Source organism: Myripristis murdjan, chromosome 15 (genome assembly GCF_902150065.1).
Source record: "Myripristis murdjan chromosome 15, fMyrMur1.1, whole genome shotgun sequence".
NCBI classification, from domain to species: domain Eukaryota; kingdom Metazoa; phylum Chordata; class Actinopteri; order Holocentriformes; family Holocentridae; genus Myripristis; species Myripristis murdjan.
In genome coordinates, this window is record NC_043994.1 from 1,813,501 (window position 1) to 1,836,252 (window position 22,752).

Sequence of the window (22,752 nt, forward strand, 5' to 3'; positions counted from 1 at the left end):
AAGAAACTAATCAATGGTGCTACACAAAAAGAATCATTAATTTGTGCATTTGTTTACCTCACAGTCCCCAGCCTCATAAGCCAATGATGCTAGTGACTATTACAGCATGTACCCTCTGAAATTACAATATAAAAATTCATGTCAGCCTAGAAAGCTCAGCTCTTTTCCACAAATAAAAAGGTGGTATAAACTGAGCTTAGCTGACTTGATCCTCTGTTACACCCCTCGGTGCAGCGTTACATCTTCAGTGGTAAAAAATGACAGGTCAGCCAGTATAAATATCACAATTTGTGATTTATTACCGAGGAGTTTAATATACATTGTAATATGAATATCCATACAAGAGCTTTATTCATGTACAAATTACAAATACATCAGCTGTTGTCTCCACTCTTCTGTTTAAATGTACAAAAGTTTTTCCTCCCATCGCTGTCCCATAGCAGCTTTGCAACCTGGCAAGACTTTGCAGTAAAATGCAGACAAAAGAGAAGTATGGAAAATACACATAAAGCAAAACTTCATTTCATTCATCTGAAAAACAAAACAAAACAATACAAAAACCAAAGAAATATAGCCAAGGAATAACCAAAGGAGGGGAATATGACTGCTCCACAGGGCAGATGAAGAAAATGAAAAGAAAGAAAGAACAAAAGAAAGAAAGACTTAAACCTGCCATTGTCCCAGAGAAGTAGTTTTACGTTTGCATTTTATTATCATCATAAAACAAAAAGGCCCCAAAAGCTTATTTCCAAAGACTTAACTTTAACAACATGCTTTAGTACAGTAAAATGTGCATACTGCACATTTGAGTGAAGCCATGGTGCAGAAACAAGCTTAATGGCAGACAGAGGGATGACGATGGAGGAAGAGAGGGAACAGAAAGCTGGCCTCTTCACAGAATTAAATATCCACACTGATTTTGACTGGGTAGAAAACAAAACTCGATCCCCCAGTAAGAGTCCATAGGGTTTGTCGGTGCGTTAAATGAGCAAAAGGCCCCCTTTAACACGCATAAAACTCCTTTTAAAACAAAATAAGAAACAAACTTACAAAAGGAACAGACAAAACAGACAATACATTTTATACAATGCTGTGTTTCTCGTCCCCACATAGGCACCACATAGATTAACTTGAATCTTCATCTCAAGTAAATTACTTTTTTGCTCATTTCATTATGTGTGTATTTTATACAGTGCAGATTATATGGGCTTTGATTAATAAGAGTGTGTGTCTGAGTGTGTATGTGTGTGTGCATATGTATGTGTGTGTGTGTTAAGTGTTTCTTGTGTCCCCCTAGTGTTTGTCCACATTCACTGTGTGTGTGCTTGTGTTGTCGGTGCTGTGTGTGTTGTTGCCTCCACACAGTAGTTTGGTTTTTCCGAGGTGGTGAAGCCTGGCAGACACACACACTGGTAGGAACCCTGGGTGTTGATGCACTTGGCATTTTTACACAGCACCATCCGAGTGTTGAGCTCCAAGCACTCGTTCACATCTGGAGGCAGAGGAAAAACGCAACATTTAATTGGAAAGAAGAGTGATATTGAATGTTTGGCCCAGTTTACCCACATTTTATGTTGCAACAAACCATTTAGTAAATCATGCTAAACATTTCACAGCATACAGTCAAAATCTGTCGATTTTCAGATTTGAATTTTTGGTTGAAACCTGATTTTATAATGTTCTACTTCTGCGGGTAACCAACCAGGTCTCATCAATCTGTGTATAAATAACATCATAATAACAATAACTTTGAAATTACATGCAGTGCATACACAAAAGTCCAGTATTACATGCCAGTCAACATCAACTTCTGTGGACAGCAGATGTACAACATAAACTCATGTGCAGATGTTACATAATTATTGAGTATACAGGAACATTAGCTCATTAGCTGAAAAACTCATGGGCAGAATACCAAAATGACTTGGTTAATTTTGGGAAAAAGGTTATAGGAAAGTTTATGGTTAAGGTTCTGAAACATTAGCTAGCAAGTTAATATTAGCAAGCTACTATTAAAAACAAACACTGGACAGAAACACTGGTTACTAGAAACTAAATTTAGCCTAAACAACAACAAAGACTTTTTTCATCAAATATTTTTAAAAAATTACAAGAAAATTGTATTTCTAATTTTAAAAATAATAAACTTAATCATTAGATCAGTGATTATGGATCGAGGTAAAATTAAACTAGTCCTAATCTTGCTGAGGGCCCTCTATAAGACCGTCAAGGGCCTCTGGGAGTCCCCAGGGACCCACTTTCAAAACCACTGTCCTACACCATCATAAAGTGCATTATTGTGCTGTCATGAAAATGAGCTCAGTGCTTGCAGGTACACAGGAGAGGATATGTTAATTCATAAGATGGCATATGAAGACCAAAACATAATTATTGCACAACCCTCTTATTCAGGGAACAAGAGGGCTCTTGATAACTCAAAATTATACCCTTTACCTAACACCGACCTCACCACTGCACTCCAAAATCATTTCACAGGCTTGCCACTTTAGAGTTCACATGAACCAGTAAAGCTTTAGAGATGCTGAGAGGCTTGTTCACATGAGTTTGATTGTGTTTCCAAGAGCAACCAAACTGACAGTGGAGGCCAGTTAAAGGTCTTGTCTGTGGTGTTGTATTGCTGGTGGAGAGCTGAGCGGCAGCATTCACCTTCAAACCATGAAGTTGCATACTGGCCAATGGTTGACCATAAAAAGGATAAAATGTCTGTTAATTCTACAATTAACAGACATTTTATCCTTTTCTCCCACCATTGGTTTCCATTCATTCCACTATGAAATGAAAATGAACTTTCAGAGACTTCAGACTGTCTTCACAGCAGTATTCCATCACTGGAATAAAGTCGTCCACATTAGTTTTCCTAAAAGCAGCAGTACTGTTGGGTTTTGAGGACTTGAAACTGGGCAGAGTGAAATGGTCTCTGGGCTAGAAAGTCATCCCTTTGTTTTTGAGTATTGCTTGTTTATCTCTTACCAATGCATGCCATGCGTGACATGTCTAGGGTGTATCCATCGAAGCAGTCGCAGGTGTAACCCTCCTGAACTCGAACACACCGGCCATTCTCACAGCCATTCAGTATCCCACACTCCTCTGCTCGCAAACCCTCAAAGGCCTGGTATGGTCCTGTAGGGCACAAACAGAACCTCAAATCCTCAGATAAAGACGTGAAATCAACTAAACAGCAGGCTAACTTGAATAAATTTGCTGTGTGAATCATTTTAACATCAATAATTCATTTTGAAAACTTATCCACCAAAAAGTGATCCAGATGGATTAAATCTGAAAATTGTATTTTCTGGAACAGATTACAATTTCTGATCTTGAGGATTTGGACCTGGAATTAGCAATCCAACCTTTAATCAGGATGTCTCATGGAAATGGAATCAGGTCAACTAGACTTAGTTATATGTCTTAAAAGACGTTTCACTCCTTATCCAAGTGGCGTCATCAGTTCATGCTGTTCACTAGACTAGACTGGTGAGTCTTGGCTGTGATCTCCATGTGTGGTGATTGGCTAATGGTATACAGGTATGCTTGGGCATGACCTCCAACCTGCAGTTAACTTAGCCCAGGGGTGTCCAATCATGTGCCATGGAGGGGAGAGGCTGCAGGTTTTCATTCCAACCAAGACCTCCACTAGGTGACTTCACATGATTGGACACCCCTGACTTAACCTGACACACACGCAACAGTGAGCGAGTCTGGTTGTGTTCACTTGTCTGCAACACAGTCACCAGAATAAAATACTGATATTTTACATTTCTGCAAACCACGGAAACATTGAAATGACACGTTTCTAAACCAACAACATTATTATTGTCACCCTGAGCTGGGTGGGCTCTGCTTTTTTTCCTTGCCACTGTAACACATAACTTTTGTTATGATTTGTCACTATACAAATAAAACTGAACTGAATTGATTTGAAAAACAATAATTCCCAAGCAACGTATATGAGATTTTTGTACACCACAAGCAAAGATCAATTCAGGGGAGAACAATGACATCAAGTGCACAAACCTCTGGTTCAGGTCCAAATGACAAAGGAGCTTCAAGGCAGTGCAAAGGGGGAATATACAGAGTGCAAAAAGGGCATGGAAGGAGGAAAGCATAGAGGCCATTTTTAAATATAGTTACACAGTTATACATATAAAGTTACACAGTCCATTAGATGAGCAGGTGTTCCTGGTGTGAGCATGAACATTGCATTGAGTGCACTCAATTCTCAACTTAGCTTTAGCCACTTTCATTAACTCATTAGCTACTTTCATTAGCTTTGTTAGCTTGTTAGCTAAGGTTAGCTAGCTATCATTGTGGTTAAGGTTAGGAAAGGGTCATGGTTAAGGTTAGAAAATGTTTTGTTGTTATAGTTAGGGTTAGTAAACGGTCAGCCAATGTTAGGTGGCTAAAAAGGAACACTGAGTTTGACATGAGAATCGAATGCAGATCTTCCAAATGAAAGTCATGTCCTCCACCCCAACCTTCTTCCTATGCAGACTTTGTTGGTCTTTAAACAACGTCATGGTACAAACTTCACTGTCACGTCATATGGATGTGGATGGATGCTATAAGTTGAAATGTTCATGTGAAATGTATTTTTGGTTGTAAAACGGCAGTGCTTGGCGTGATAGTTTTGGCTTCATCACACTCAGTCGAACACACCCTACCACAGATATCCTGCTCCTCCCTCGCAAACTGACTGTTGGCTCCCTCTGCTTTCAACCTCATTTCAGATCAATTTATTATTTTTTATTAGGAGAAACCATCAAAGAAAGTGTTGTGATTTTGACTATATGGTCCGTCATCTTTTGCCCATTGCTTTCCACACTGGATTGCTCAATTCTGAACTGGGGTGTTAAACTACTGTTCACTTTTATTTCTCAAATGATTATTATAACGGACTTGTTATCAAGTAAGAGATTCCAGTGGCCTTAGATAGGAGCTACCAATCAACATTTCCTCATTTGTTTAATTGTTACAAGGTATCATGTTTAATTTTACATTGACACACTGGTTGTACTTGTAAAGTATAAAATCATGTGAAATTACCCATAGACCAGCAGGGAATTTGTGTCTCTAAACCAAAACCCTGCAACAAATAACTCAAAGGAACACTGTATCACTTCTGTAACAGTAGAATTATTTTTTACCATTATTATGATTATTATTGTTATTGGGATATGTTTGTCGCTGTGTAACAACTACAATACTTCCACAGTTGGATGTAGAGGTATGATACAGTATACACGGGCATACTTAAACCTGAATCTATCATGAATAGGTATATCTAAGTGGACTGCAGTCAGCTAAACAGTGTAATTTCACATCATAACTCTGGAACAAGTGTTGGGCGCCCTGGTGGCTCACCGGATATGAGCGCGTACCATGCACCAAGGCTGAGTCCTGACTGCAGTGTGCTGGGTTTGAATCTGACCCCAGGCCCTTCTGCTGCATGTCATCCCCCCTCTCTCCCCTGCCTTTCCTGTCTCTCCCTACTGTGACTGTCAAATAAAGTTGAAATGCCAAAAATAAAAAAAAAAAACCTCTGGAAAATGTGTATTACATTTGAATTGCATAGTAATACACAAATGAAAACATAGTGAAGCTCAGCGGAAAAATGTACCAACTGATGCATGACGTCACTGCAGTGGGCACATATGTGATAATATGTTCACAAAACCTGGCTAAAGCTATTCCTTACATCTCCTTTCTCTAAAAAATATGTTTGTTATCTGACTCTCTTTATATTCCAAAGACACAAAAACAATAATCATTTGGAAATGTAGACATGCCAGGGTAAGTTAACCCAGTGGTGGTTTTGGGCATGCTAATCAATGTAGATTGTTAAAATGGTTTTTAAATGTTTGAAGTGTACACAATGCATGAAATGATTAAAACCACTACATGTAACAACTTTTTATGAAATGCAAGATTTCAATTCAAAACCAGTTATTAACAAAACATTCATATTCCCTCACAGGTTCTTATACTAACATGTAGATATTTGAATGGCCACAAGATGGCAGCAAAGCACTGTCACTTCTCTTTGAGTCAACAGGCATCATCTGGGAATCTGAACCCGGGCCCTGTCTTATTGCTCTTAGACAGCCTGGCTGTCTGGCCACTGTGGAGGTACATACACGCTTCCAACCTACTCACCCGCAGCATTTTACTTCTTTGGTATCACTTTGTGGAACTGCCTCCCCCTGCAAATCCTGATTTGGAAACTTCACTTTGTAATTTTTTAAAGCAGAGGTGTCAAACTGGTGCCACAGAGGGCCAAGAGGCTGCAGGTTTTCATTCCAACCAAATACCCCTGCAAGTGTTTTCACTGTTTAGTCCCTCCTTTCTGCTTTACAGTGCCAATCGCCTGATGTAGTTTTTGGTTGGAATAAACTCTACGCCACAGAAGCTATCTGTCTGTATGGCCTTGACCATACTTGTTGCAAACCCTCCACTCTTTGTATGATCTTAACATGAGTCTTCACCACAGACCCACAGATTTCTTTTCCAGGTTGCTCTTGTAAAAGACTCTCAGGTTTCAATGCTATTCCTCTGTTAGCATAAAGGACACATAAAACACAAATACTCACTCTCCTCTTCCTCGTAAAGGGGTAGGACGGCCTGCTGGTCAGGTGATGGTGCATAGTCTGGGCTGACTTCATATTCATGGACTGGGCCAGCAACAAGGGCGTCACGCCCATATGGCCGCCGGCCAGCACCCATAGGCAGGTTACACATGGAGGCATAGTCCTCTGGAAGAGAGGTAGACAGAGCAAAATGATGCATAAATCATAATTACATCTGTGTGTCTATCTATCTATCTATCTATCTATCTATGTATACATACATACATACATACATATATATATATATGTGTGTGTGTGTGTGCGTGTGTGTGTGTGTGTGTGTGTACATATATATATCATAGTATGCACCCATAGTATCATCTCTCCTCCATTAGAACTTTTCAAACACACAAAATGACTGATGATGAATGATAAATAGTTTTCTTATAAGTTGTTTATACATATATAAATAAGAAAAATACAAGAAAATAATTTAGAAATTTCCTCCAAAAATTATGTAAAAAAAAAACAAGAAAAATAAACAAAATGATTTTTTTTTTTTGTTTGGTGAATTAAAACCTTTGAAAATAAAAGGCTCCTGGGTTTGAAAGAGTTAAATCTATTACTGCAACTACTACTGTGACTACTATCAAAGCTAAGTACTGCTTCATTTACCAGTACTAATGCTGCTACTTCGACTTCACATTTTCACAACTTCAAATTTAAATCTTCCAGGTTATTTTTCTAATTTGTGGTTGCCATGACTCAGTTTCCTCATGTGACTAAATAAAGTTTCATTTTATCTTAGAATGACAGGAGGAGAAAGAAAGAGTAAATTATTCCTATTACTACTGTTACTAGCATATTCAAAATATGGCATGAATGAAAGGGAAAGGCAGACTGCGAAAGAGAGATGGGGCAGATGTCCTTTGAGAGAAAGGCAAAGGAAGAACAAAGTGAGGGACCACAGCCAAGTACAAAACCACAATTTATCTTCTTAAAATACTTCAATAACGACCATAAGTGTCACGCAAAAAACAGAAATAGGTTTGAAAAATTAGCGAGGGCTCCTCTCCTGTAAAATGGAGTCACATCAATCCAATGTCAGTAGTTTCACAGGAACTTGAAAGTAATTCCAATGCCATCCTCGCCTAGTTTAGCAGACAGTTGAGGAACCTAGGGAGGTGAAAACATGAATACTCAGCTTGGGTACTGGCTTAGCAACTTGCTTCCCCTCCAAATGAAGATTTTATCACAGGCATGTGAGCAGGAAACACTGCTTGTGTCTGCATGTGTGGAGGCATCATCTACATAAACTGGAGTGTGTGCTTAATGGAAAAGAGATGCAAACCATGTCATAATAATGACACAAGACAATATCCTCAGGATCCAATATCTTAGCCTGTAAAATCTGACCAAACCAAGGCAGTGAAGGAGCTCACTGTTTGGCCGATACAAAAAATTTAGAAAGCTCAAACCAGGAAATAACAACAGGCTGGTTATAAAATTCTATAGCGGAAGGAAACCAGAAATATAAATTTTCATATAGCAAGGGGTCTTTTTACTACACAAAACTGCACATAATATTGCTTAACATACCTTCTGCTAGCTTTAACGTCAAGAAACATACCACTGTGCTGTGGCTTCTGCTGTGGCTATGCTATCAAACACAAGAAACTCAACGCACATCCTGAAAATGATTGTCAACAATGCTTTTTAACAAGTTTTACTTAGCATTTATGATAATACATTGCCTTGTATACATTCAAATCATTCTGCTGCTAATTTGGATTATGCAGTGTTCATTTGAAATAAATTCAGTCTGAAGAGCATGGCACAAGTGCATTTAGGATGTGTGTAAGTCCACTTTTGCTATTTTAATAGCGGAAAACAGGCTGGTTGCTCAAGGCGCCTGGTTCAAAAGGCTTGTACTGAGTCTCTTCATTAGTCATGGCTGTGTTTTGGGCGTAACATGTAGTAAACCAATCAGAGCTCCTATCCCCTTTAAAAGCCAGGTGTGTCACACCTTGGTGGGTTGCTGTTATAATGGAGGATTCTCCAGGTAAGAAGGAAGGCTTCTCTGCAGAGGAAATGGATCTGCTCATGCATCAAGTGAAAGTGCACAAGGTGAAGCAGTGTCCCTGTGTGTGGAACAAGCAAAGTGGACGCCCACTGGCGCCCCCTATGTAGGCCACCATTACTATCTTGAAAATGAGCATCAACCATGTAGGGTTGAAACAAGGTCAACTGAACTCTTTGTAGATTCCTGAAGACGTTCCAAGAAGTTTCTTCAGTTCTTCCTGGATGAGAATGAAACGTCTTCAAGAATCTACAAAGAGTCCAGCTGACCTCGAATCAACCCTACATGGATAACAACAATCTGGATGACTGAGAACCTACATAGTCAATAAGGTTCAAACTTTCAGCTGCCTCCAGACAGCAACGCAGCAACACTGCAGCTGAGCACAGCTCATTTACAGAGCAACAGCCCATTGAGCTCAGATGGACACAAGACACTTTGCTATTTACACAACATGGACGCTGGACAGGAAAATTACAACTGCACTGATTGGAAACTAGTGAAGACATGCTTGGTGCCACTTTGTGCTGGGTGGAAGAGAGGGCCCATTCATATAATTGGTGGTCACGACATGTAATCTGTGCCCCAGATTTCATGCTCATTTCATGAAATTTTATGAGTTAAACACATGTAGTATAGCTATAACACTGGCATAACGGCTTTCCTTTAGTTTTAGTACACATGCAGTGTAGATGACGCCTGCACTACACTTCCACTACACTGGATTTATTACATACATGCTGATGTAATGGTATAAATTCCATAATTTCTTTGAATATTCCCCAGACATTACCATAGCAGGGAGGAAAAATCTACGTTTATGGCCACAACAGAGCCACATACTGTGTGTGTGCTATTCATAATGTTCATTAGCTAATGATGAGTTAATAAGGTGTTACAAGATAACTTGAGGCAATACATAACGTTTGCCTAAAGCTCTGTTCAGGAAACTGACCCCATTGAAATATGCAGTGAAAAACAGCAAGGGAATGAAGGATATGAGGAAAAACCCCAATAACCCTGGAATTAGCAGCGGCAGTGTGTACCACTGTTGAAAGCAGTGAGTGTACCAGTGTTTCTGGGTGGACACAGGGCACAATCCATGCCCCAGGCCTCTCCATACAGACAGCAGCACTCTGTATATGTGGTCTTCCTGTTGTTGGGTCCCAGTGGCTGAGTGCAGGTCATACTGTCTGTCAGCGTCTGCCAGCAGATACCCAGGTAGTCCACCTGCTCTGCCTTGCGGTGCTCTGAAACTGCACACAAAAACACACAGATACATACAGCACTTACTAGCACTAACTAGTGTTCATTTGTATTGTGTAAAAAGGCCACATTTCATACTTTCATTAAAAGACAAAAATAGAGAAATGCACTTGGCAATATTCTGATGTAATTTATGGTCATACAACCACAATGAAGACATGTTAGAAATAAGATGTGCGACATTTCTGGAGGCTATTGTGGACAGGCATTTTAAAGACAACTGAAGTCCTGCACACTGCCAACTCACCTGCAACCTTTATTTACTGTACTGAGTGGAATTTTCCACATAGCAAGTATTTGGGATATTCTAGTACTCAGAAGTACAGAAGAGGATTAGGGCCAAGCAAGAAACAAACCAGCAAAATTCTGAGATTAATCTCAAAATTCCGAGTCAGAACATCAGTTTCAAAATATTGAGATTCTGACTTTTTTTCTGCTTCTTTCAGACTTCTGACTTTAATCTCAAAATTCAGACCTTTTTTTTTTTTTATTTAATTTCAGAATTCTTAATTTTTTCTCACAATCCCCACCCCGCACCCCCAGGATGCTCAGCATTCTAACTTTTTTTTCCCCTTGGAAATCTGACTTTAATCTCAGAATTCTGACTCCTCTTCCATACTGAAGTATGCAGAAGTAACTGTGTCATTTTAATTTTGCCACAGTTGTTAAACAGTAAAGTGTATAGTTGCTAAAAGAGGCTTACTTACCGGCTATGTCAGAGGCCAAGACACAGCGGTTGCTGACGGGGTCCAGCTCCATGGGGTGTGAACAGAAACACATGTATGAACCGTCTGTGTTCAGGCATTCTCTCCCAGCACACACTGACTCATCCAGACACTCATTGATGTCTGAAGGGAAAAAAGAGAAAAAGAAGCATTTAAAGAAAAAAAATCATCAATAGAAATTGTGCAGACCTTTTTTTTTTTTTTTTTTTTACAATGCCAGCTGCATTTAATGATCCTGCACACCCACAAACAAAGGTAGACACATGCATACGCGCGCGTGTGCTTGTGCACACACACACACACACACACTCATTTAACATAACTCACTTAGCCAATTTAGTTCCCACTCCCTCACAACTAGGTTTTTTTTTTTTTTTTTTTTTTTTTTTATCATTGAAAAACTTTTTCCAACCTATTTCAGCTCAAAAAAGGAAATATGTTTTGGTCTATGGTATGAAACATTGCCTGCTGCAGCCAGCACACAATGAGTGTAAGACTTCATAGCTGACCAAGTGTATGAGCTTCAGATTCAGATTCAGATTCAGATTCAGGTGTCAAATATTATAGAATTATAATCCTTAAATAAAAGCTGACATCTGTCCTTCTGTCCATTTTCTTGGAATATGTAGGATATAGATACACATTTCACATTTCATAACTACATATAGCCAGTGTCATAGTTGAATAATGAATCAAACAGTCATTCAGACCATGCCTATTTCGAAAATACCATCCCTCCACTCCTTAATATTTAAAAGCATCTGCACATATAAAGAAGATGAGGCTTCTGGCCAGACCTGCGGTGGTTTTCTTAAATTGTATTATGACTCTTCAGGTCAGGCATAATGGGCCTCAAACCAAAAACCACAGCATCCAAGAACCAAAAACCTCTACTGGGCGTTGCTCTCTCCCCAGTCCTCTTCTGTCACTTTGTTTAATAAAACAGATTTTCCTTTATTCTAACCTTACATATCCTTACCACTAACAGCAAATGATAACTAAATAAATTACATTAAATTAGAAATAAATTATATTCATTCTAGAGAATGAACTCCACTACACTGGGTATTTAGAACAGCAAATGGAAAAGCTCTACCGTCAATAATTACTGCGTTATAACAGTCACAAATTAGTATCACATTAAGTAGTATCACATTATATGAAAAAGTCAAAGATTATTACCTGACCACTGAATTATTTAAACTGAAAGCCTAAAAGGCCTATAATATTGTGGCGCTTAGCTTTTTCTGCTTCCTTCCAGTGGTAGTCCAGATGGGGAGATTACTCTACAAATACCAAGCTTCCACAGATAAACAATAAACTTTGAGTAGGGTTTTGAGTAATTTTTTTTTTTTTTTTTACTCACAGTGGCTTCATGGCTTTATAGCAGTTATAGAACTGTGGAAATTAAATGTGGAAGCCTTAAAATACAATCATGTGTTTTTCACATTAAGGAATTAGGATAAACTTAATTTGTAACTGGTTGGGCTTTTGGTATGATCCTTGATGTCAAACGTGGATGTGCTTTTCTCATTTGCATCCACCCTGTGGTTGGTGTCCTGCATTAGCTGCTGTGCTCTCCACCCTGTCCTTTCTGAATAATACGTTGCTGATGTTGCAGAACACCACAAGACTGGGTGGAGGCATGTCCTAAGTGGTGGTCTGGGAGCATTGTGATCTATTTAGCCCCCAGTGGCCATCCTGGCTCACTTGGTCCCGTAGGTGAGATCATACATAGCCGCCCTCTCCCAAACAAAAAGGAAAGGTTCCTATGTTACACCACAGGGCAACAGGCACTCTTTATAATGCAATGTAAATCAGCCCCCTGAAGCCTGTGTTAACATCTTAAAATACTGCAATCATAAAGCATCATTCTCTGCAAGACTCTACAAACATTAGAAAACATTTATTCTTACAACTGAGTTCATCTAGCACCTGCACCTTGTAGCACATGGAATTCCTTGCAAATCTGCAGCCATTATATTATTCATATAAATAAAATTTATATTATTAATAGTTATGGTAGTAATGTTATTTAAATACTGAGAAGGAACATGAAATCCGAACACATAAGCCAAAGAGTTTGCATTTAACAGTCAGGTGGAGACTCGCCACACATATGTTCTGATTTGCACATACACGTAAACACACAGCCATGATGAGCTTTGTTCAACCCTGACCTCTGCACTCCAACTTGGCGGGGTCGTAGTCATGGCCGGTCTTACAGTAACACTCGTAGCTGCCCAGAGTATCCAGACAGAAGCCTCCTTTACACACCTCCTGGCCAAACAACGCACACTCATCTGCATCTGCAAAAAAGGCAGAAAGAGTACAAAAAAGGGTGTAACACTATACACACTGCGAGTGCACAAACTCACACACATAACATAAATGTTCTATTCCAACACTGGCTTTTCACAGACATACAATGTACATCCCGGATTTAGATCAACAGCATTGCTGTAACATTTCAAAATGTCTTCATTTAAGTGTGGTGTAAATGTAGAATTCATGCAGCACTTGCATAAATGGTGTCTGTGCAACACCTAAACCAGATTCAGTTTATAAGCAGTGTTGAATCTCCAGGGAAAGTAGTTATGACCTGCTTAAAAGGTCATTAAAAGTTGCTAGAAGGTTTCATACCCAAATTTGTATGGAAACCAATATGTGTGCTGTGTATGAGGAATGCTTTTGGCATCAGTTGAACAAATTTGTCACCAAATACTCTTGAAGTCAAAGCACTGATGGGATAGTTTGCTCACTTTGGAAAATATGATCATTTCACTATATGTCATTACAGCTTTTAGCTGTTGTGTAGGACAGTAGTGTTGCTCTCTTCCTCTCCTTGTTACTGAGTGCTGGATACTGGCTGGATGCTCCAAATGCTAACTGTTAGCCTCTTGCCATTGAGCTGGACTTCCCCTCAGCTAACATTCTTGAAAAAAAAACAAAAAAACAAAAAACCCCAAAAAACCCAGACTTTATCCACTCAAATAAAGTTTAACATCACTTTACAAGCAGTGTTTTCTGGAACTAAAATGCACATACATTATTTAGCATTATTTTGGTCAAATTACTGTTTTGATGGTATTTTTCTTGATATCAACATCCAGAATTAACCAGTAACTTGCTTCCATTTGTTTTCTTCATTGAGCACATGAATGCATGTTGGAGGACAAAAACAGCAACTTTCTCCTGAGTACTTAAAGATTTTTTTCTTCACTCCCCTCTGTCACACATGTTCCATGTACCTTTCAGACACATGCCAGCCAGCTGTAGCTGATAATAGCTTAGACCACACAAGGAAACTGTTCAACTGTTTTCCAACATTTTTAACACCACTATGGACAATAAAAAAAATTGCTACACATCACTAAACTAAAACCTTGTTTATTTGAGTGGATTAAGCCAGTATCCAGCACTCAGTAACAAAACTCACTAGAAAGTTGCTAAACAGTCACCAGGGGAGTCAAAAACATTGAAAATCACTAAGTTGGCCACGCTGTCTTCATGCAGGCATGAGAAGGTATTGCCACACTGTAGTGATCCCCTTGGAGGTATGGACACCTGTCTGAAAAACTGTAACCCAGTAACTGTATTGTCAAAATATATAAGAACCCAAGGAAGTTTCCTAATTTATGATTTATCCTCACTTATAACTGATTCCATTTTCTGATTTTTAAGTTAGGGCCATTCTGATTAATTGTCAGCAGGTGTTTATATCCGATGTCAAATGGTCCAAGTAAGTGTTGCAGGTAGTGGTTCTCAAAGGAAATGGTGGAAATCCGACTTCATACACAGGAAGCACAGAATGCACAGTGGCATGTGCAAACACCGCTAAGTGTGAGGGTATACACACAAACACACAATGTTGTGGTCTTCTTTAGTTTTAGCATCATGTATTGTAGCAAGAATAGAAAAGCCGGGTGTCAGTTAGCCCTGAAAAATGGTTTTCCTGACACGTCCCTTAAAATTGCTCTCTCCCTCGCTCATTTGTTCAGTGACAGTTTTCCCTGCACTTGACTGCTTCTCCAAAATGAAGTTACTGAATTAGCACTGATGAAACAGTTTTTTTAAAGCACAATATCTTGTTTACTGGAAGGTAGTGGGTAGGACAGGAGGGGAGTGCTGAAAAAAAAAGTGAGATATGTGTAACAGAGACGTGACAGAATAAAAAGAGAAGAAAAGGATGGAGAACAATGAGAGGAAGAGGGAGGAAAGTGAAAGAGGAGTGAACACATGTGGAGCTCATATGTCTAATATGTCAGACTGACAGCTCCAGCCAAGTGCTTCAACAGTCACACTTGGGCATGCAGCTAGCAGCGCTGTTACAACATCACATCATCCCTCTAATTAAAGATGACATGGATAGCTGAGGCAAGGATCACTGAGTTCTCAGGTCATTCCCAAAGCTCATAATCAATAATTCAAGTCAAAAATTCAAAGCTGAAATTTGATCCAAATCAGGGAAAAACCTATCTTGCTCTTAAGATGTCTATCAGCCCTTTGCACTGAATACCTATTCTGTTATTATTGGCAAGCTGGGCATTGTCATTTTACATATAAAATTTTGAATGTTCCTTAGAATGCCAAAATGGTGCCAGTAAAGGTTCTACATGTATCCAAAGGTTTACAAAAACAAACAAAAAAAAAAGTGCCAAAAAGTTACCAAAATTATTAAAAATGGTTCTGGATAGCATAACAAGTATGTCAGAGTCAGTTTATTTGCCATTTGCAGTAAAATAAATAAATAAATAAATAAATAAATAAATAAAAAATAAACACATTGGAAAACGATTGAGAGAGTTCACATTTAGGACATATGGGACTGTGAGACAACAATTACAATAGGTAAAATAAATAATAAAAACAGATTGATGCATAAGCTCTCAAAATGTGCCATCCCATGCATGTTGGGGCGATGCAGTTAGTGGCAGAGTGGGGTTTGAACATTTTGGCCTGATGGTAATGATAGGAAAGGTCTTGATCTCACCAAAATTGACAGGGTTCGTCCTTTGTTCATCCTTTGTTCGTCCCATTTGAGCAATGCTCAATGCTCATCAAATTGCAGCAAATGAGACAGCAAATTTGATATTTTGTTCTGAGGGTGGCGCTAGAGGAAAGTCCATGTGGTTACCAAAATTAACAGGGTTGTTTCTCTGGAGAGCATGAATGTTCTCACCAAATATCATGGCAATCTGCCCAACAGATTGTGAGATGTCAAATTTGACCCTATTTGGCCTATAGGGTGGTGCTAGAAAAAAGGTGGAGACGACACTAAAATTGTTGACATTAAAATTGTTGAGTTCATTTCCTGGAACGTATGAGTGTACTCAGCAAATTACCCAGCAAAATGTCCATTACATTTAGAGATGTCGTGAATAGGTCAAATGATCAGCCTGAGCATGGTGCTACAGATAGGATCATAGGATCACTGGGATCAAGATCTCTTGTTGACTAAGGATCTCTCCCTTTGAGCAGTGTGAATGAATTGCCAAGTATTTCTACCTTTTGCATTTTACAGTTTACAGTTACCTTTTGATACATTTTCTGTACAAAGCCGACAATTTGGCCTGGCAGTGGCACCAAAGGAAAGATAATGACGAAAGGCCATGAGGTCACCAAAACGGGCAGAATTCATCCTGAGAAACATGAATGTGCTCACCAGATTTCATGGTAATCCTCTCTACAGATTTTGAGATATGTGGTCTTGGGCTTAAGTGTTGAACAGATGGATAGATGGATGGGCCTACACCAGTGCATATGTCGCAGCAACCGAAATAAATCCAAAACAAACTTACTTGGCAGACTATTACCGTATGGGTTACACTGATTGCACAGTGACCAAAAATGTTCTGTTTAACACCAAAAAGTTATCAAAAAAGGTTGTACAAGACACTTGAAGATTACTAAAAAAGGATCTACAAAGCACCAAAAAACCAACAATTTCTACATAGAACCTTACCAATAACAGTTCTGTAACTTTTAATAAATATTAAAAGTTTATTCACCAGCACCAGAAGTCCACTGATGACTGCTACGATTGCTGCCGAAGAACATTGTAATTTTTGAAACATTTAGCCTTTTACCAACAACCCATGTATGCTTCCTGTATGATGTAATCTGAAATAAAGATTTTTTTTTTTTTTTTTTTTTTTTTTTTTTTTTTTGCATTAGCACAGAAACACTGCTCCTACACTGAGCAGACAAATAAAATTTTTGTTCTTGTGAGTCAAACTTACCTTTGTAGCTGTCTGGGGTGGGTATTCCATATACAGAGTCTCCAATAGGAATATAACCTCTTCCAGATGGACAAATCTGGTTAAACTGATCTGAAAAGAGACAGAAATATAGGTACAGATGTTTAGCATCCCTCTCATGGTCACTAGATGTACAAGCATGTATACAATATAGATATGGTGGTCGCATTATTAGGTCCTCATTTAAACAAACAACTTATTCCACCTTAGAGTGAGCTATGAAAAAATGTAGCAAAAGTAATAAATAAATAAATAAATAAATAAATAAATAAATAATCCACACAGGGCTGAGAGGTTCAGTTACTGTTCAAGTAAATGTTAGAATGGCCAGCTCCCTGATTTAAACCACTTTAAAGATGATCTGATTGGTGGAATATGAGGATTTTGGCACTCAGTGTCCTCAGTTTTTGAGGAATGGCACCGAAATCAAAAGCCATCAGTTAACCAAAACCCCTCATTGATGGGAGAGATCACAAGAAATGGCAAAAATGACTCAAGGCACAGGTAATAAAGAATCAAGAATTAGTACCCCCTTATTAAAATTATCAAAAATAATTGCATAAAAAAAATGATACACTTTCTGACTCAAATGTTCTGGTCAAGCATTTGGGAACTACTAAAAATACTAATACTTAAAATACTAAAAAAAAAACTCCAGACCCCATATAGACATTTGCCACGACGTGGAATATGATCTTTGCCACATAATATCTGCACTTCTTTAGCCAGATTTTTCCCTCCTTCCCCATTCCTCACCAGTGTCATTGACAGGACAGGGGTGAACCTCACAGTTGTCCCCCCAGCCAGCTCCCAGCGTGCAGCAGCACTCCTGCAGGGTGATGTGGCTGGTCAACACATTCTCGCACAGGTTCTCGTCATTTAGGGGATAGAAGCAGTCCTTACGCTCCACTGGCGGAACTGAGGAAGGCATGGAGGACGAAAGAAGGAAAGACGAGGAAAAGAGAAGAGGGAACATACAATTGGAGACAAGAGGAGAAGATGAGATGTGAGACTATATGCATTGGCTTAGTTCAGTGGTTCTAAACAACATGGCAACCTGCAGGTTTTCACTGAAAACAAACACTATAGCAGCTGCTTTCACTGATTCAGAGTGACCTCAACCAGTGTAATGCTTGGCTGAAATGAACACGTGCAGACTCTTGGGTTATGATGGTTGAGAACGAGTGGTTTCATAGACAAGATTTAGGTATTCATCACAGACATACTGCCTTGTGTAATTAAATTGGTTTTAAACACGCCCTATTTAATCAGACCACTAAATGGTTTGTATGTAACTTTGTATGTGACGTCTTTGCAAAGCCACTCCCCTCTCCCTCCCTGCCTTTTACCCCCTTTGTGAAGATCTGTGCCTGTTTTTCTTGCAATCCAATATTGAATTGTGTTTTATAATGATTTTTGTTGTTGTGTTTTTTTAATAACCTTCTTGTTTTGATTGAGAACATGGCTTCTTCAGCTTAGTGCCATCACTTGCCTCAGTTGCTACAGTCATTCGCTTCTTGGATTCTGTCTTTGTGAAGTTTAGGAATGGGACAGGGAGAGAATTTCTGTTAAACAGTATGGGGAGGAGAAGGAGGAGCTTGAGTCTTGCACAACTTGAGGCAAAAAACATTGAAGAGGAAGAGGAAAGGGTTGAAAACAGCAACATGGCTCATCTGAGCATGTTGGTATTGGTTTATAATTAATGATGAAATTATTTTGGTGAAGAATCCAAATTGGTTTGTTTGGGTTTGGTTTACGTTCAGTGTGTAAATGTAGGAATGGCAGACTAAAAATACAAAGGAAAATTCAAGCTGTACTAGATAATTTTGCATGTTGGCACTGTTGTACCCCTGCAATTCATGCAGGGGTACAACAGATTTCACAACAAGTAACCAATATCCCTTGATTTTCAAACTGAAGTTTTTGGTTGAAACAGCCACCTTATAATGTTCTGCTTCTCAAGTAACAAAGCTGTCAACATTCATAAGCCGCATAACTAATAATTGTCTGTGTAAAGCAAATGTTTCCCCAGGGACAACTTTCCAGCAGAAAGAAACAGGGAATCTGTTGGGTTTCTTGTTTCTCTACTATAATTTGTAGAGCGTGGTCCTTACCTGCTCTACCTGTAAAGCGTCATGAGATAACTTCTGTTGTGATTTGACGCTATATAAATAAAGTTTGATTGAAGTTTGATTGAGAAAGAACATTTCGCTCCCCCCAATTTCAAGTCACCAAAGCACAACTCTGCTGCTGCTTTTAAGAAAACTAATGTGAACGACTTTATTAAAGTGATGTAATACTGGTGTGAGGAAAGTTTGAAGTCTCTGAAAGTTCGCTGTCATATCATAGTGGACTGAATTGAAACCAATGGCTGCATAAAAGGTAGGAAAAACTATATCAGTTCTAAAATATGACTGCTTGCTTTGGGAAAAAATCAGCAGAAACGTGTGTAAAATGTGTAACGATACACATTTTGAAGATATTAGGCTTAACATACAGAATCACTGGTATGGTCCTTTAAAGTGGTAAAGAGGTTCAGCCATTGGTGGTGAGTACAGCATCATTTGATCAGTGCTGGGCATTCAGCCCCAGTTCTGCATTAGGAAGAAGTTCATGGGCAGACTTGGACCCAAACTCTGTAAGCATGAATCGGCTGGCTGTCAAGCATAAGAACTGGACTGCCTTTGGTAGGACGTCACTGGGACAGATGTATTTTGTTTGACTTTGGCAGGGACCAAAGTAGCAAAAAAGATCTGGGCCATTGCCGGAGTCATTCTGGCCTGATGCTGGTTGTGTCGGCTCAGTTCCGGCATGCATAATTGGCCCAGTTTACTGGACCGATTCCAGCTCAACATAGCTAAACATGGATAATGTGCCACAAGTGCATGGCTAGATAAAATATTATGATTCAAGACCCATGTGGAATACCTTATTGAAAAACTGAGAATAAAACTGAGAAGAAAGCTTTGGATAATAGAAAAAAATATAGTCTACAGTCATGTCTGGTTTATGTTTATGTTGTCATTTTGTATTTGCATATTGCCCCTTTCACTTTTGAATGCAGTGTATCAGTGTGTTTGGTTACAGGAGATAGATATCACACTCACTATTGTGATTTCTGTTGGAAAGTTGGCTGGTCTGCTTTTAGATCTATTAACAATGATCACAAGACCACAAGACTGATTAACTTAGTAAAGGTGTGCACACGCCTTTAGCTCAGTCCATTTGGCCAGTCCATGTGACTTTTGTTAACGAGCTATGGTTTACTTGTAATTAGGCACTGTGAGCTGAAATGAACCAAACACAAAAATACAATTAAGTACATTTTTCAACTGTGGGTTGGGAAGCTGTCACAATATCAGATTTTTACTACATGATTACTGTGCCCAAAAGAATTTGCTATAACAATATCATGATATCTATGGAAAATTTAAAATAAATAAATAATGTTATCAATCAAATTCATTTTAACATTGTTTAGTGTCTGTTTTGTTTCTTTCTTAAAGATTTTTTTTTTTTTTTTGGCATTTCAACTTTATTTTATAATGACAGTAGAGAGAGACAGGAAGGGCATGACATGCAGCAAAGGGCCATGGTCAGATTCAAACCCAGGCTGCTGCAGTAAAGACTTAGTCTTGAGAGTTTGTAACCATAGCCTGTGACCATAACTGTACAAAACAAAAAAACAATTGCACTGAATGGATAATGAAAAGACAAGCAGGTGAACTGATCAACAAACGGTCCACAGCAGTAGCCACACTCTGTAGAAGTAGCTAGTAAACTAGTTACTAAGTCCTGCAGCCCTCTCTGCTGTCTTTTTACTTTGTTACTATCAAACACACACACACACACACACACAAATTATTAGGAAATAAATGACAGTTAATTTTAAGAATATTAGCTGACAATGATCTCATCACCTACCTGTATTGCACACTTGCTGTTTAAAAGCATACCAGTTTTTTTGTGGATATGTTGGCCATTTTCAATCTGATACCAATCCCTCAAACAGGGAAAAAATAAGACACAACATTTTTCAGTCTAACTATATGTACATAACTGTGGTGTTAATGACTGCCACCCCCCACACCCCCACACCCTGCCCACCCATCCTTCCCTTGGTGACATTTTCCAAGCAGGGGCTGTATAGTGGGACAATTAGAAGCTGTGGAGCTGATTGGCCCCATGATGGATGTTGCCATGTTCTCTCCTCCGAACACACATCTACTTCATCCTGCCTTAATCATGTACCTGGAGAGCAACACACACACACACGCACGCATGCACGCACACACGCACACACGCACGCAGGCACACGCACACGCACACGCACACGCACACACACTTCCCTTTCCTTTCCTTTCCTTTAATGAGTTTCAGTCCTGCCTGGTGAATGCCAGAGATAATTACAGATAGCCAGCCATTTGTTTCCAATTGCTCATTCACAGAAAATACACTGTGGTGGCAAACAAGTAAAACGGTCCTTTTGCATTCCTACACTAAATTCCTATGATTATGTAAGTAATGTGTGTTTGTGTACACACAGAGCCATCACTTCTTTATTTATATGATGATATGATGATAGAGAAAATAAATAGCAGAGAATGTGGCGGGTCTCACAGGAAGGAATTTAAGTATTAAAGTGACAATACCCCCAGTTTCCATCCTTCTCCGCCAATCTGACTTTTCTGAAAAATATTATCACTGGTTGGAGAGCAGTTGAGGAGAAAAGGGCAAGAGATTGGGAGGAACAGCTATGGAATCAGTCTTATTATGACTTCTGGAGCATTCTCACATTCAGGCAGGTGCAGTTGTCTGCCATGGAGAGCTCCAGGCAGGCTGACAGACATCACCCTGATCTCCCTAGCATGAAGTCAGAGTAACAAAATTCCACTCTAGGGACATTCCCCAGTGTTAGTGCTAATATGGTGGTTTGGCACAATGAGCTGGCCACCACCCAAGAGAAGGATAGCCAGGAACAGGCTTTATAACATACAGTAAGCTGAGGGGATATGCAAAATATGAAAGTCCATTGCAAGTTGACACATTACTTGAAGGCTGGCTACACTCAGGGCCAGCTCTTGGCATAGGCGGTATAGGTGGTCGCCTAGGGCACCATCTGCTGGAGGGGCGCCACCAGCACCAGTCACCCTCGGGGAATAATAATAATAATAATAATAATAATAATAATAATAATAATAATAATAATAATTTCCAATGTCCATTTGCGCCCTCCCTTTGTGTTCTGTCTAGAAAATAACAAATAAAATAACCAGATAAAGAAAGAAATAAACAAAGACATGTTTGTCACATGACATCTTGGGGGTGGGCACATCTCAGAGTCAGAGGAGTCACGGGGCTTTCACATAGCGCACGCACAGCGCTATGTTTTAACTTGGGCGCGGTGCCCTGTGACAACACCTCGGCGCGTCCAATAGGAGAGAAGAGTGGAATCAGAAAAAAATCTGGTGGATTTTGGCAGAACGGAAAAACAACAATGGAGGAAAGCATCATTGTGGCTGTCTCTCTCTGTGCAGAGCTGTGGGACACCAGACTACAGTCCTACTGTGATCTCATTAAAAAAGACCAATCATGGAGAGAGAAATCCAACAATTTGGGAAAACCAAGTATGTTTAAAAACTGCCAGAGATATATGATGTTTTTGCTTTCCACTATAGGAAGGAGATGTTTTTTTTCTTTTTTCTGCAATCAAAGACCAATACTGTTGTTGACTGAAGGAAATGATTTACAATATGGACAGGAGGTGTATGTATTTAGAAACCTAGATGATTGCCATCATGAGATATGCACTACTCTTGCAAAGACAATGCAGTATG

The 22,752-nt window shown here is 39.2% G+C and overlaps 1 protein-coding gene across 4 annotated transcripts in view; it reads right to left on the bottom strand.

Annotated features, from left to right (window-relative positions):
* Window positions 1-275: 275 nt before the first annotated feature.
* ltbp1 (latent transforming growth factor beta binding protein 1) overlaps window positions 276-22,752 on the bottom strand; it is a 174,226-nt gene continuing 151,749 nt past the window's right edge. For all 4 annotated transcript variants that reach the window (XM_030070903.1, XM_030070901.1, XM_030070902.1 and 1 more), the window contains 8 exons: window positions 17,672-17,833; window positions 16,898-16,987; window positions 12,836-12,964; window positions 10,638-10,778; window positions 9,735-9,920; window positions 6,609-6,770; window positions 2,992-3,141; window positions 276-1,492 (listed from right to left, as the gene is read on the bottom strand). In XM_030070903.1, coding sequence (XP_029926763.1) covers window positions 1,311-1,492; window positions 2,992-3,141; window positions 6,609-6,770; window positions 9,735-9,920; window positions 10,638-10,778; window positions 12,836-12,964; window positions 16,898-16,987; window positions 17,672-17,833 — 1,202 coding nt within the window. In that variant the 3' untranslated portion in view covers window positions 276-1,310. The remainder of the gene's footprint in view (window positions 1,493-2,991; window positions 3,142-6,608; window positions 6,771-9,734; window positions 9,921-10,637; window positions 10,779-12,835; window positions 12,965-16,897; window positions 16,988-17,671; window positions 17,834-22,752) is intronic.